The sequence below is a fragment of the Leptodactylus fuscus genome, chromosome 1 (genome assembly GCF_031893055.1).
Source record: "Leptodactylus fuscus isolate aLepFus1 chromosome 1, aLepFus1.hap2, whole genome shotgun sequence".
NCBI classification, from domain to species: domain Eukaryota; kingdom Metazoa; phylum Chordata; class Amphibia; order Anura; family Leptodactylidae; genus Leptodactylus; species Leptodactylus fuscus.
This window is the reverse complement of record NC_134265.1, coordinates 176,934,059-176,949,868: the sequence shown is the minus strand read 5'-3', so window position 1 is coordinate 176,949,868 and position 15,810 is coordinate 176,934,059. Positions and strand designations below refer to the sequence as shown.

Genomic DNA, 15,810 nt, shown 5'->3' with positions numbered 1-15,810 from the left:
TAGCGTAAAGAGCTGGACTTGTTGGAGGTGTTGAAAGGTCCTGTTTAGCTGAATTCCACTAATGTTGTAAAGAATAACGTAGATAAACATGCATGAGCCTTATTTTCCACTATCATTTGCCCACGACTTTGTCCGCATGTTGTCGCTTGCGCTTACCTGCATCTGTGTTTGTAATTGCTGCTGGCTATGAAGCACCTGCACCCGCGTGCCGGCTGTGTTACATGTGAGTATATGCGCAGTCTACGCAGGCATGCCCCGTGCCCCTAACCCACCTAAGGTGCAACGCCCCCTCCCTCTGGCACGCTCCCTCCCTCCAACACTCACGCTTCCCCCTCCCCTTGCTCACCCCTGTGTGGCCCCCCTCCCCCAGCTCCGTGGCCCCTACCCTCACCCAGCCCCTCTGCCACCCTCATGTGGTCCCACCCACCCTCATGCTCTCCCTGGCCCCTCGGCCCCTGCCTAGCCCCCACCCCCCCACAGCAGATGCCCTCGTCGGGGCCTGCTAAGCACGGCTGCATGTGTCCTTTTGGCCATTTTCTCCCGCTGGTTCAGTCTCCTTAACTCCGCCCACATAGTGCCGCGATCCAATCGGCGAATGTCTGAAGGGCCTGATGTCATCTCAGGTCCTTCAGCCCACTGGGAGCAGCATTTCGGCGTTAGGGGTGGAGTGGTGTGACTACTTACCAGCTTTTAACGTAGCCTATATTTCATTCCAAGGTCCATGTTATGTATGTGCCAAATGTGAGGTAATGGCATGCAGTCGTTTTCACGTGACTGAGGAACAAACATCCAAACACACAAACATCCAAACATACAAACTTTTATAATATTAGTAGGATTAGAATGCCGCATTTTATACAATACAACGAAAGCAAACTGACCACCACTGTGACTGTTTTTACTTATAAGAATAACTACTTCTGCATCAGACCAGTAGAGCACTGCCTACGTTGCATCTGCACAGTGATTTCTCAAGACCAGTCCTTGCAGGATGAAATATTGGTAGGAGATGATGCTGGATTTGTAAGTCTATATTCAATTTCAAACGATGATCTCAAAGTACAAGACTCAAACCCAATAAAGATGAGTGACCCAGTTATCTTGGATTCCAGCATATTTAAGAGGTGAGGTGCTAGTTCTTAAGCATTAATGTATAGTTTTCACGATATTGGGGAATACTTGAATGCTGAAGGATTTGTGGCTGTAGACTTCAAGCATATACATGTCTTAGAGTTTCTTTATTGTTGCTGTTTTATTCTTACTTAATATGATAATAACTAATAATAACTTTATATAGCGCCAACATATTCCACAGAAATCAGAGGACACATGAACAGACAAAACATTACAATGTGACAAAGAATTAAGCATATCAAACAGCAGCAGTGAGGGTCCTGCTCACAAGAGCTTACATTCATATTATAGTAGAAAGTAATAATATAAACATCACTCACCGCTGATAATCTGCTATCCATTTTCACATTTATACTATGTCCCTCACACTCACTGCTACAATCACTCACATATTCACAATCACTATTTTACGTAATATATTCATGTACGTGTATACTTTTATTAGGCAATTTCTTGGAATTCTTATCTAAGACCCTCTAAAATATTTCTCAGAGATGCAACCACAAACCAATCTAAGGCTGAGGCCCATTCATTCGGGCCTAATCAGGAGTGGGATGCCACGATAGGATGCCCATGCATTACATCGGAATCCTGTTGCGGTTAGCCACACAGGAAAGTCACGTGATGCAAAAGGTTTCAGCCGTGTGAACATACCCTTATACTTCTACCTTCTGCTCAACCCACTCCTAACTTTGGCTCAAAAAACTGTAGAAAAATCTGCGACAAAAAAAGATGTGTTTCCAAAACGTGGGGCCTCAGTCAAATAATATATATGGATTTTTTTTTAGGTTTAGAAGAAAGCTGCACAATGACTGGGTTCTTAAAGTAAAGTATTTCCCAGAGCTGAAACTCTTTGCTTCAGCTTCTGCAGACAGCGATAATTCTTTGGTTCTAGATGATGTGAACAGGATAAAAGATACCAGGTATGGCTGTCATGATATTGTCTAAAAATGATTATTTCAGTACAGAAATACTAAAAGAATATATTAAATGCCAAGTAATATCACAATACGCCGCAGCCTCGCCTATAGTAGTAGGAGATCTCTACTCTTCCAACATTGCTGAAATTCAAAGGACTGTCTGTGCGCTTTGAAGCACTTGGGGATATTATGAATCACAATCTAAAAGCTGAAAGTGTCTCTATGCAGCATACAGTCAGACAACATCTGGATAACTGTTGTAGAGGCACCGTATGGAAGCTGAAACAAGGCTGATTTAGGTCAGTGCTGAGACTACCAAGGATATGATGGTTATACATAAAGTAATTTATAATCTCACATTTGGATTAATTTGAAAGAATATTATAATATAAAATAACAGTAAAATAAAAATACCAATCTCATAAATCAGTGGTACTTTTAGTGCAGACATATACTAGATGCCCACAAAGCATTCAGTGGACTCTTAGGCTGCTTTCACATGGAGTTAACACTCCGCTCATTCTGACACATAAACACGTTCAGAGTGAGCGCAGTAAAACAGAATCTCATTGAGTTCAATGGGTTCGGTCTTACGCGCACTACCCATTGAAATCAATGGGAGGCTTTTTTACCTATTGCTTTCAATGTGATACGCGCGTAAAACGAAACCCATTGAACTCAATGGGATTCTGTTTTACTGAGCTAACTCTGAACGTGTTTATGTGTCAGAGTGAACGGAGTGTTAACTCCGTGTGAAAGCAGCCTTAGACTTCTTTCCCTGGGAGCAAGATCTTGAAGATGTTTATCACTCCTGCTGTCCTTCTGAATGATTTTGGAATAGATCCACAGTGTCTTTCCTACACAAATCCTGTGCTGGGCAATCCCTTATGGTCACCTTATAGATGCTAGTATTTAAACAATGTAACAAGTATATAACATATTTCTGTTATCTATATTAAACAATACTGTTCAAAAGTTCTTGGCAGGTGTAAAAAAATGCTGCACCGTAAGAATGCTTCAAATATAGAAGTGTGAATAGTTTATTTTTGTGAATTAATAACATTTATTGAACGAACTAAAGATATATCTAAATCAATTCAATATTTTGAGTGACCCCCCTTTGTCTTCAAAATAATAATAATTCTTCTAGGTACACATTCACACAGTTTGTGAAGGAACTCAGTACAGGGGTTTTTCCAAACATCTCTAATAACAATTACTAACTACAGATCCTTTAAAATAAAATGAATACAATACAAATATATATATATATATATATATATATATATATATATATATATGAAAAAATAAGAAAAATAAAATTTAATTAAAGCATAAAAATTCATATGCAAATGAATCTAAGCAGTCACGGTGAATAGGGCTTCAAGGAGTATTCCTACAGCAATCATATTTCATATAAACATACTTTGCAAAATATCATTGTTACCCAAAAACTGTATGTCACTAGAAAAATCTCAATGAAATAACCTTTTCCTTACCAATGGTACTGTTGCAAATGGATATGATCTGTAGTCTATCATCATTGAGGATGAGCGTGCTCAGTTTGTCTCTGACTTATTAGATCAGTACTACATAAGCAAACACGTGCCGTCCTACAGATAAAGTGCTGTATGTTAGGAAGAATGGACAGTTGGGAAGCACACAGAGCTGGGTGCACCTGGGAAATGTAGTTTTCCCTAGTAAGCAGACAGTCACATTCTCCATAATAAAGACCAACCACTCTGACTGTTGCAAGCTGAAAATGTATTGGTGTTATTGGGGTGCAACTTGTGAAAGAGAAGGAACATAGGATCTTTGTGACGTGACAGGTACTGTGCAGGTAGGTTATCTGCATGTTTGCACAAGTTTAAAAAAAAAAAAAGTAAGGAAAACCGCCTTCAGCTTAGTCACACAGTCCCCTTGCTAATCACAGCTCACAGTTCCCTCACTCCCTGATGTTAATGATATCCACCAGCTGTGATTAGTAAGGGGACAGTGTAACTAGGCTGAAGCTCCTCCCTGCCCACTGTGACTACTTAGGATAATTTGCATATGACTTTCTATGTTTTTATGGATTAATAACTTCACTTTGCTGCCACAGAAAGAATGTAGAGAGGCATCAATGGAAAGGGAATTACTTTATTCTGCACATGATGGGGCCAGGTTATGGTGGAAAAACCAAGTAGGAGGTTCCCTTTAACTCGTATATTTATTAGATTAATCAAGGTACTTATTTCTAAAATACAGATCTGTTCGTGTATTATCAATTCCGAAAGGAGTCACTGCATTTGTCTACTGTGTGAAAGCAAATATGATCATAACTGGAGGTAGGATCATGTCTTTAAGAATATCGCTTTTGTCTATTGATTACAAAAACAATAGGACATATTTATTAAAGGGATCCTATTAGAGATGAGCGAACAGTAAAATGTTCAATATTCAATATTCATTTCGAATAGCTGCTCAATATTCGACTATTCGAACGAATATCAATCCCATTATAGTCTATGGGGAAAATGCTTCGCTACAGGGAATCCCACCACTCGACTCAGGAGGGTCACCAAGTCCACTATCACACCCTAGGAAATGATGCCAACACCCTGGAATGCAACTGGGACAGCAGAGGAAGCATGTCTGGGGGCATCTAACATGCCCAAGTCACTATATTACGTCGGGATCCCTGTCAGCTTGCGATATGCTCAAGCTGACTTTTTCCCATAGGAATGCATTGACCAGCGGTGATTGGCCGAATGCCATACAGAGTAGCAGTAGCGGTGCTGGCCGATATAGCAGTCCAATGCAGCAGAACTGAGTGTGCAGCAGGTTCAGCTGTACCTGCTACACTCTCAGCTCTGCTGCATCGGACTGCTACATCAGCCAGCACTTAGGGTTGAGCAGATCTTGAAATTTCAGGATCATTTTTAAAATCCGATTTCCGATAATTCGGAGATGAAGCAGAGCTGGCAATGCGCTGAGCTCGACTACACCAGAGTACCGAGCTGAGCGCACGGCCCGTTGTAGCAGAGTAGCAGCCAAGCAGAGCGCACGCCCAGCACTGCTACATCGGAGAGCTTGGCTACTCTGGAGTAGCCGAGCTGAGTGCACGGCCTGATGTAGCAGTGCTGGCTGATGTAGCAGTGTCCGATGTAGCAGTCCAATGCAGCAGAGCTGAGTGTGCAGCAGGGTTCAGCTCGCATCTGATGTAGCAGTGCTGAGTGTGCACTGAACCATGCTGCACACTCAGCTCTGCTCTGCAGCTCTGTGTGTGCTGAGCTCTGCCGCTTCTCTGTGTAGCAGTGTTGTGTCAGCACTGCTACATCTGAGATCGGACCACAATGGACACTGCTGTGGACGGATCTTAGACTCCACCTCCTCCAGCAGAACCAGCGTTGATTGGCCAAATGCTGTACGCTGGCCAATCAACGCTAGTCAATGCATTCCTATGGGAAAAAGTCAGCTCGCACATATCGCAAGCTGACAGGGATCCTGACCAGATAGAGTCCCAAAGTGCTGTGTGAGTAACATTCCCCCCTAAATAAAGGTAATCCCTAGCTAACCCTGCCTGTAGATCTGTCCCTGTCTCACAGTCACATAGTTCACATTCTCAAATTAATCAAATGTTAAACTCTCCATTCGTCTAAATTGGAGGTCAACTGATTTTGGCCGCCAATTCCTTTTTCCGATTTTTTTCCGATGCCTCCGTTGTCGTAGTTCCTCTCCCACCTCCCCTGCGCTGTTATTGGTGCAAAAAAACACACCAGGGAAGGTGGGAGGGGATACGAATTTTTACTGCGTTTGCCTTGTGGTATTCGATTGGAATCGAATACCTCGAACGGCCTGATATTCGATCGAATATGTATTCGATCGAACGGTGTTCGCTCATCTCTAGATCCTATCATTATAACTCAATTTTTTCTCACTAACACGTCGGAATAGCCTTAAGAAAGGCTATTCTTCTCCTATCTTTACATGTCTTCTCTGCTCCGCAGTTCGGTATAAGTCCTGGTTTTCGTTGGTATGCAAATTAGTTCTCTTGCAGCACTGGGGGCGGGCCCCAGCACTCAAACAGCACTGAGGACGTCCCAAATGCTGCGAGAGAATTCTACAGCGCTGCCTCCATCTTCTTCAGGAACGACCTCTTCACGTGTCTTCCTCCAGCACTGGCTTCAAACTTCAAACTGTCCCAGTTGCATTCCAGGGTCAAATGCAATGTAGATAAATGCTACTGCACACCAATAACGTGAAAAGGTGAATAGTTTATTAAAGCATAAGCGCCATGAACAAGTATGTAAAGCATACAAGAATATAGTAGTCACTAGATCATTGTAATAAGCATGACGTTTCGGTCACAGACCTTCATCAGATAAGATCTAGAGTACTGCAGAGTGCGCATTGGAGTCATGGCGCGACAATGATCTAGTGACTACTATATTCTTGTATGCTTTACATACTTGTTCATGGCGCTTATGCTTTAATAAACTATTCACCTTTTCACGTTATTGGTGTGCAGCAGCATTTATCTACATTGCATTTGAGTCGCAGGACTCCCTGTCTGCTAGCACCCAAATTTATCCTTTAGTAGTGTGCGGTTCCATTGCTTTCTTTATATTGCATTCCAGGGTGTTGGCATCATTTCCTGGGGTGTCATAGTGGACTTGGTGAACCTCCTGAGTTGAATAGTGGTTTCCCCCTAAACGAGTATTTATTCCCCATAGACTATAATGGGGTTCGATGTTTGATCGAACAGTCGAGTATTGAGCGGCGAACTTCAAACATTTCACTGTTCACTCATCTCTCGTAAAAATGCCTCCCATTGAGTTCAATGGGTAGCGCACGTAAGACCGAACCCATTGAAGTCAATGGGATTCTGTTTTACATCGCTCACTCTGACAAGTGTTTAGAGTGTTACTCTGTGTGAAAGCAGCCTAAGTTTAAATAAGTATACACTTTTTTTTTTAATATTTATGTCTTCATTACAGGACATGATAAAGTTTTACGCTTATGGCATCCAAATTCTATGGAGAAACCTACAGGAAAATTAAGTGGCCATTTATATTCAATTGCAGACATTGCAGTCAATGAAAGAGACCAGCACATTATCAGTCTATCAACTGCAAGGGTAATTATATACTAAGATGAAAAGCTTCCGCTATATGGACATCATAGAGCTAGGGTAGAAAACATTTATATAAGGACTTTTTCATACGGTCAGTATGCAGAGCTGGCATAGTGGAAGAAGTCCAAGATGGTGACTATTCACTCATTCTCTAATCCCAGTCACTTAGGCCCAAAATATCCCTCCCCCTAATTTGGTCCACTGTTACATCCACTTTTGGGGAAATTTCAGGAATTTTTTTCAGCCCTGGCTACCAAGTTTCTCACTGATAGACAGTATACAGTGACAAAGGTTCTCTCTAGAAGCATCTGAGACCTAACGCTGTGGTACAGCCTACTATAGGTCTAGCTGTCGTTAAAAGGATTGGCCCATCTCAAGAATCCTATCTATACTGGTAGATTATGTAAATTATAGCCCTTTTCTAAATATATTGCTTTAGAAATTCAGCTTATTTTGCCTGGTATGTGACCTTTTTCCTCCCATTGTTTACACAGCGTTACTATAACTAGGGACCTGGGTGATAGGACAAGTGACTTCACTTAATCAGTGCCGATAGGGTAATCCATTCAGCTAATTGCAGTTTGCTGATAAAGCCGAATCTTTTATCTCTCTATGTAAATACATAGACACAGTCTGTTCTGTACAAGAATTTGCAGATTATCTGACTTGTAGAAGTGTTGTTTGTCCCGTTCAGCAGGAGGGAGGAGGGGAAGAGAAATACAGGAAGTGAGAAGCAGACACTGCATGCAGCCTGGCTGAAAGACTAAGATGGGAGATCCCCTTTAACTGTAGAACTGAAGGTGCTCTCAGAAACATGTCTGCAGTCTTCTATAGCTAACTACCAATTATGGTATTAGGCCCAAATTGCCTAGGCTACCATTTTAGCACAAGGAGTGATCTTGTGGGACACTACAAGTATTTAATCAGTATGTTTCATCAGTATTTGTATACCATAACTAGATGTGGATCAAAAATATAGAATAGGTATAAATGGACTCATATAACACTTCCATACCTGATCTTGGTTTCTGAAAGCTGATGCAAAATACAGACTACATAGTGCCCATGTGAGAGCGGCCTTTAAGCTGCTTTTTCTGGCTGATCCTTCAAAGTATCTATTTGAATAATTTGAAAGTTCTAAATGGCCGGATACAGCTCTGCCTGTCGATAACATCTGATCATGGTGGATTGAAGTAGCTGCACCTACGGTGATCAGCTGATTGCTGGATGAAGCTTTGCCTGGCAATAACATCTGATCTCGCTGGATTGAAGAAGATGGACCTGTGGTGATCAGCTAACTTGGCTACCTCCATTAATGGACCTCTGTTATTCAAATGTATGAAATCCACTTTTAGTTTTGATGCTGAAATTGTATCTTCAACTTTAAAAGATACAATAAGCTGATAAGTTATTTTAGCCTGTCTTTAGTAAACTGAATTACAAATTGTTGAACAAAGTTGTATTTACAATTTTGTATACTTGAAGGAAAAAATGTCTCAAGCCATCCAACTTGACAATATCTGCAGAACCTGCCCTGGTCATTTTCATTCACTGTAGCCATGTCACCAGGCTCTATACTATATGAAGGTGAAAAAAAACTAAATCTCTCAGAATGCAATTTAGCGGATACAATCCCTATGTCAATCCTCATCCCATCTACACCAAAGTCAGAAGAGCTTTATTTAATAAATAATAAATTAGGTTCACCTCTTGCTCTTTCTGCGCCAGAAGGTCAATTCGAAGGCAGGGTTGACATTACCGCTGGATTCTGTTATGAAGGTGTCGTAAACCCCCCCCCCAAAAAAAAAAAAAAAAAAGAATGGACACCCATCGTAACAGACTTTAGCTGATGTTAATGTGTCCATTTTTTTTAACTGATCGATTTAATGGATTAGTAAAAAAACCGGACACATTAGCATCAGTTAGTGTCCGTTTTTAGACTGTCCGCGCAGAAAAAACATACAAAAAATAATGGACAGTAACTTATGGCTATCAGTTGATAGCCTGATGACATTAATTGACGGCCTGATGTCCATCATTAATGCGTTTTTTTTTTAAAGGCACGAAAGTCTTGCATGTAGGATTTTTTGTCTGTGAAAAAAAAAATGGACATGTGATAATGGTGGTAATTTTAATGCATTTGTGACGGTACAGCAAGTGTCCGTTGCTAAAATCTACTACTGACTAGTACTGACGGTCACCAACAATAGTGTGAACACCCCCTTAACCAAGTTGCTATAGGCGTAATTTTGAGCTATAATTTGCACCAATTTCTGCTGTCAATTAAAGTAATTTTATTGGGCTGTTGGTTCCCCTGCCACCTCCTACAAAGCCCTACCTGCACACCAAGCAGCCATAAAAAGTCACAAGATCAGTGTGCAAAAATGGCTTTGGAAACGGATTCGTATCTTTTTATGCCCAAACCTATAGTGTGGAGAAGATAAATGCCCTCCATTATGTTAGGGATGCTTCTGTTAATAAATTGCAGACTGATTTGGTAGAACCTGCCCAATTGTAAATACAGTCCCATGCAGTGGCGTAACTAGGAATGGCGGGGCCCCGTGGCAAACTTTTGACATGGGCTCCCCCCCGACCGACACTGAAGACCTCAACCAACCCCCTTCTGCGCATTCTTGCGCACTCTATTATCCCCCATAGTGGCCCCTGCACACAGTAGTATGTCCCTTAGTGGCCCCTGCACACAGTATTATCCCCCATAGTGGCCCCTGCACACAGTATTATATTCCCTTAGTGGCCCCTGCACACAGTATTATGTCCCATAGTGGCCCCTGCACACAGTATTATCCCTCATAGTGGCTCCTTCACACATTATTATCCACCATAGTGGCTCCTGCACACAGTATTATCCCCCATAGTGGCTCCTGCAAACAGTATTATCCCCCATAGTGGCCCCTGCACACAGTATTATCCCCCATAGTGGCCCCTGTACACAGTATTATCCCTCATAGTGGCTCCTGCACACAGTATTATCCCCCATAGTGGCTCCTGCACACAATATTATCCCCCATAGTGGCCCCTGCACACAGTATTGTACCCCATAGTGGCCCCTGCACACAGTATTATCCCCCATAGTGGCCCCTGCACACAGTATTATCCCCCATAGTGGCCCCTGCACACAGTATTGTACCCCATAGTGGCTTCTGCACACAGTATTATGTCCTACTGTGGACACCCATAAACAATTATTATACTCTGGGGTCTTTTCAGACCCCAGAGTATAATGATCGGAGACCCAGGGGAGAAAAACATAAAAAAACTCTGTTACTTACCTATCTCCCGTCTCCTACGCTGTTGGCCTCTGAAGTAGTCGATCTTCAATTACGTCAGACGTCACATGACGCGGGACGCAGGCCGGAGTCATGAGACGTCAAATGACTAGACCGAAGTCTGCACGGATCGTGGAGAGGTAAGTAACAGTGTTTTTTGTGTTTCTTACCTCTCCCGGTCCGCTAATCATTATACTCGGGGGTTCGAAAAGACCCCCGAGTATAATGATAGCAGTGGTAGCGGCTGTCACCAGGCCCCTAATGTCCCGTGCCCTGTGGCAGCTGCCTCTGCTGCTATGGCGGTAGTTATGCCACTGGTCCCATGTCTATCATAAAAGGTGTACAAGATATGTAATGTAACGTATTTCAAAAAAGACTTTCACTATAAATGTTATATCTATATGCTAATGAATTGTTAATCAAGGTGTTACATATATTTTGCATGTAAGCCAAACATATATGTACATTTTTTTAGGGATTTCGAGTATGGGATATAAACACTCTTGCATTGCTCCAAGTGTTCTTTGATACAGAACAGGGACCTTGTCACCGGCAAATAAACTGCATGATATTTGATAATAGCCATCAAAGACTTATCACTGGTAAGAAAAATGTTATTTATGATAAATGGATTTATGGAAATAACGTACAATGTGAATAAATGTTTTAGGGCAAATAATACATATATGCTATTTACATCTTAATTGACCCTAGTTAGTCAGTAGTTGGGGGAATCAGTCAGAAACATACACATGACTAAACATCCTCCAGGGCTCTCTTCTGTCATTACTTCCGAGATCAACATAGACTATAGGAATAAACCACTCATTCTATGGACTGAAACACTAAAAAGTAGGAATTGTTATAATAAATGGAGTGGAGAAGTTGACCAGTGAGCGGTGAGGTTTGGGCAGTAAATAGATGTAGTCTACATAATAAGTCTTACTGTAACTATCAGTCAGCAGGTATGGGCCTCTTATCCAGAGGTGTAACTTAAAGCTTATGGGCCCAAATACAAAATCTGAAATGAGGCTGCTACCTACTTTACGCCATTTAGAATAGTGGTATATTTTATGTGGCAGATGTACTTTTGGGGTCCCTTTAGGGTCCAGGTCCTGATATCAACTTGGACCGTTGCACACCGTATAGCTATATCACATCTCTTAACTATTGTAACCTAGGGACTGGGGTACGATCCCTTTGACAGCACTTTTGAGGAAGGCCATTTTCCACTTGGCTACTGTAGAAGTATAGTATATTTATTGCAGTAGGTATCTAAAACGTCTGAAATCAGATGTGGCTTTATCTTCAGAGAATTACAAAACATTGCTGCAGCTGCAGTGGTTTAACTATAAAGAAATGCAACAGTTTCAGTCATAGGTGGTCTCTGGTGCTTGAGGAATTCCAAAATCCCTTGTTACAAAAGAGGTCAGCAGTAATATAATTAAGAAGTGATAGTTTAGGTGTTCCTGGGTCAAATTTTGCATTAGGCACCTGATGTTCCCACGTTTTATCTTTGTCTAACCTTTTCTTCTTGTTACAGTGTCATGGTGGACAATTTCATGCTGGCCAATTAATGTATAAACAATTTACCCTTTCACTGCTGTAAAATGTTTTTCCAGGTTCATGCAGGTTAGATGTTTGGCCTCTAACACGAATGATTCAAGACACGAGACAAGTCCCGCGTTCGCATGATATGTCAATAAATGATCTGGCATATAACAAAGTCTTTCATCAGCTTCTCAGTGTCTGTTCAGGATCAGTTTTAAAGGTACATATAAAATAAAGGTATTTAATAAAATGTAAATTGGTATGATAGGGACATATGGATCCCTCCGTATGTTGTAGAGGTCCTAATTAGATAATTAATTAACTGGCCTAGATGGACTGCAGCCATCTTCTTCTTTAGGCCTGGAGAACTGATTAAGACACAAGATGGTGGTGTATCAAAAGAGTTCTAATTTTATTGTAAGAAAAAGGTAGTTTAAATACATTACAGACAAAGAGCTGGCTTGGCTATTCTAATTAGTACAGTCATGATTGGTTATAGAGATATAAGACAAGCCTGGCACATGGCTATTGGCTGAGGCTCATTATAATCTGCATTTCATTATAGCTTTCCACACTGGGATGGACTTTCCCATGAAACAAAGAAGGATTCAAAATACTTATGTGTGAGCTAACATCCCAGACTGTCTATATGTATATATCATGGCAAAAGAGATAAGATGACATGCTTCATAGACTCTGTGTCTATACACACTCTAAGTGACCTTCATATACCATAAAATATGACAGAGTGCCCAGATACCATAAGATTAATACTTTTGTTGGTTATGTGTCCATACATCATGTAAAGGAGATAAGAGATATACAAAGTCAGCTGTATCTTCTCAAAATGAGGCCCTTGAGAGATAAGGATTAGCAACCTATGCATTAACGTTCATTATCACATTCCTTAAAGTCTAACAAGGGGCCTCCTTGACTTAAGCAGAAAAATACATACTTATACAGTTTATATGTGAAAGAGTACAAGATGGCTGCCAAAATACAAAGATGGAGGACTCGACTCTCACAACCATGAACATATTAATGGGGTCCTACAGCCAATTAGTTTTTCTTTTTAAGAATGGTATAAAATAAGTCCTACTCACTTTGAGTCCCCTGCTCCTTTTTCCTTGGTCCCCTACTGGTCTCTTCTTCCTGGTCCCTCCCGATACGTCACTTAGTGACAGCTCAGCTAATGGTTGGCCATGGGAGCTGCTACAGCCTGTGATTGTCTGGGTAGTCTGACCCACAAAGTGTTGGAATTGGAGTGACCAGGGATTTGTAAGGTTCAACTTGTTTTACACCATTCTGAGTTTTTATAACAATGTATTTGGCTAGACAACACCTACAAATACGATGATACTAGAACTTAAGAGTTTATCTTTCTGTCACCCCATTCATGTATTACTGATTTTCCAACAACTTTGCATGACAAGTACAAACTATATTAGACAAATGCATATACAGTATGAAGACAGCTAATACACCTGGTAATGGACCCTTGGAATGGGATAGCAGCATAGTCTTGACCATTTTTTTCAATCTGTGAGATGATGGAGCCAATAGTCTTGTCTTCAACCTTTTCCCTCCCGTTGAGGAGCACTTACTGACACCGGCACACTGATATTTTCATACAATCCTGCAATAAGATATTTTATCATTAATGAAAGAAATATAATTTTATAGCTAAGTTTTAGTGCACTTTTATCCATTGTAGGTTTGGGAAATGGAGACAGGTCATCAAATATATGAAATCAAAGATGCCCATGGACCAACTATTGAAGTGACTGCTGCTGCTATTCATAGAAATGGACTACATTTTGCTACTGGAGCTTATAATGGTTTGTACAGTCAACTCAAAAAAGTCAAAGGGAAAAGGGGATTGAAGAAAAGCAAGGTTAAAAGATTGTATCTGCCATAGTATATAAAAGCATGGATGTGCTTATCCTTAATGTGCACTTGCATTAGAAGTCACACGGTCATTCACCATCATCAGCACTTGTAATAAGGAGATTATCTATAAAAAGTTAGCAGTTTTCAGCTCTTATAGCTAGTTTAGTACATGACTTTGCAGTTAACTGAATTGTATATGTAATACTTTATTGAAGCACGAAGGCAAAATCAAGTTTACAAAGTTCTACTTTCTTATTCTTATCTAGGTTCATTAAAAATATGGAACTTTGGAAATGGTTATGAAACCAATGCTTTGCCTCCCAAGAAAGGATTTAGCGATGAAGATCAAGGCTTCTGTCAACTAAGTTTCCTGAGAGATATTAATAATCAGCTCACAGTTATAGCCCTGGACTTGAGTGGGAATATAAAAATGATTCAGGTTCCTGTTACAACCTTTGGCTTTAAGTAATGGATGAATAAGCAATAGTACTGGCACATTTCCTTAAGTCGGAAGTGCAGCAGTTTGGCCACGGCAGAAAAACCGTGGCAAAAACCATGACGTTTTACAGTCCCTGTAATGTGGATTGTAGCGAATCCGATCCACACATTGCAAAAAAATATGTGTAGCAGAAATGCGATTTCCAATACCGTTGCAGTCTTGGAAATCGCAGCATGTCAATTATACCTATGGAAACGAGGGTGGTTTCCCCATAGGTGTAATTGAAACAGAAGATACGCAGAGGAAATCTCTGCGAACTTTGTCTAAAGCGCTGCAGGGAGAACCACGATGTGCTGCCACTGCGGGATGCCACGTGGGGCTTTAGCCTTAAAGGGATTCTACCATTAAACTACCTTTTTTTCTAATGAACACGTCGGAATAGTCTTAAGAAAGGCTATTCGTCTCCTACCTTTAGACGTGGTCTCCGCCTCGCCGTTCCGTAGAAATACCGGTTTTAACCAGTATGCAAATGACTCTCCGCAGCAATGAGGGCGGGCCCCAGCACTGAAACACCGATGAGCGCGTCCCCATTGCTGCCCAGAGCTCTTTCCTGCGCCGCCTCCTTGTTCTGCAACAACTCCGCCTCTTCTGGCTTCTCTTGCTCTTTTAGTTCTATACAGAAGCATAGAGAGGCCACCCCAAAATGGCCGCCGGCCAGCTTCTGTATTGAACTGCAAGAGCGGCTACCCCAAAATGGCCGCCGGCCGGCTCCTGTATTGAACTGCAAGAGCGGCTACCAAAAATGGCCGGCGGCCGGTAGAATCCCTTTAAGTGGTTAGATAACAATTCAGAACCATCTTTTCTCTGAACGCCTGAAAATTTATCAACACATCAGTAACTGTGAGTGTTACTGGGGATACCAACTAATAAAAGTAATTAATAAATGGGTAAGAGATGGTATCATATGGTAGATAGTATGCAAGTATTTGCTTAGATAATATACCAGAAATCCAGATGAGTAACACAATGGTATCTCTTTGTAAGGGAAAGGAGGACAGTCCTACCTTATTTGTAACCATGGAATTTAATGAAGATATTGGTGTTTGGTACAAAATGTTAGAACCAGTACAGAACAGACTTGGAAGACGCACCAAATGCTTACCAGCAAACAAAATCATATTCTATCCAAAGCTTGATGTAGGTAATAAACAGCAGGTATGTGCAGTATTGGTTTTACCTTGCTAATGTATCATCCTTGTTCCAAATGTACTGTAAATGAAGACTATTATTAACCAGTTTGATGGTGGTTAACAGGGAAGCAATGGGAGTGTCCTGATCCATGTTTAGGTTCCAGAGTAGAAGACAAACTTGAAGCCTTTAGGTCCAGTGGCGTAACTAAAGTCTTGTGGGCCCAGGTGCAAACTTTTGTTCAGGACCCCCTACCCTCTTCCTAGTGCGAATTCTTGATAGTGA

The 15,810-nt window shown here is 41.3% G+C and overlaps 1 protein-coding gene across 1 annotated transcript in view; it reads left to right on the top strand.

The window, feature by feature from the left end:
• WDR64 (WD repeat domain 64) overlaps positions 1–15,810 on the top strand; it is a 49,438-nt gene that overhangs the window by 17,240 nt on the left and 16,388 nt on the right. The window contains exons 7-15 of the mRNA XM_075262215.1: positions 910–1,124; positions 1,923–2,057; positions 4,302–4,381; positions 7,034–7,173; positions 10,933–11,059; positions 12,080–12,228; positions 13,723–13,846; positions 14,165–14,337; positions 15,382–15,552. Of these exons, the coding sequence (XP_075118316.1) occupies positions 910–1,124; positions 1,923–2,057; positions 4,302–4,381; positions 7,034–7,173; positions 10,933–11,059; positions 12,080–12,228; positions 13,723–13,846; positions 14,165–14,337; positions 15,382–15,552 (1,314 nt within the window). The remainder of the gene's footprint in view (positions 1–909; positions 1,125–1,922; positions 2,058–4,301; positions 4,382–7,033; positions 7,174–10,932; positions 11,060–12,079; positions 12,229–13,722; positions 13,847–14,164; positions 14,338–15,381; positions 15,553–15,810) is intronic.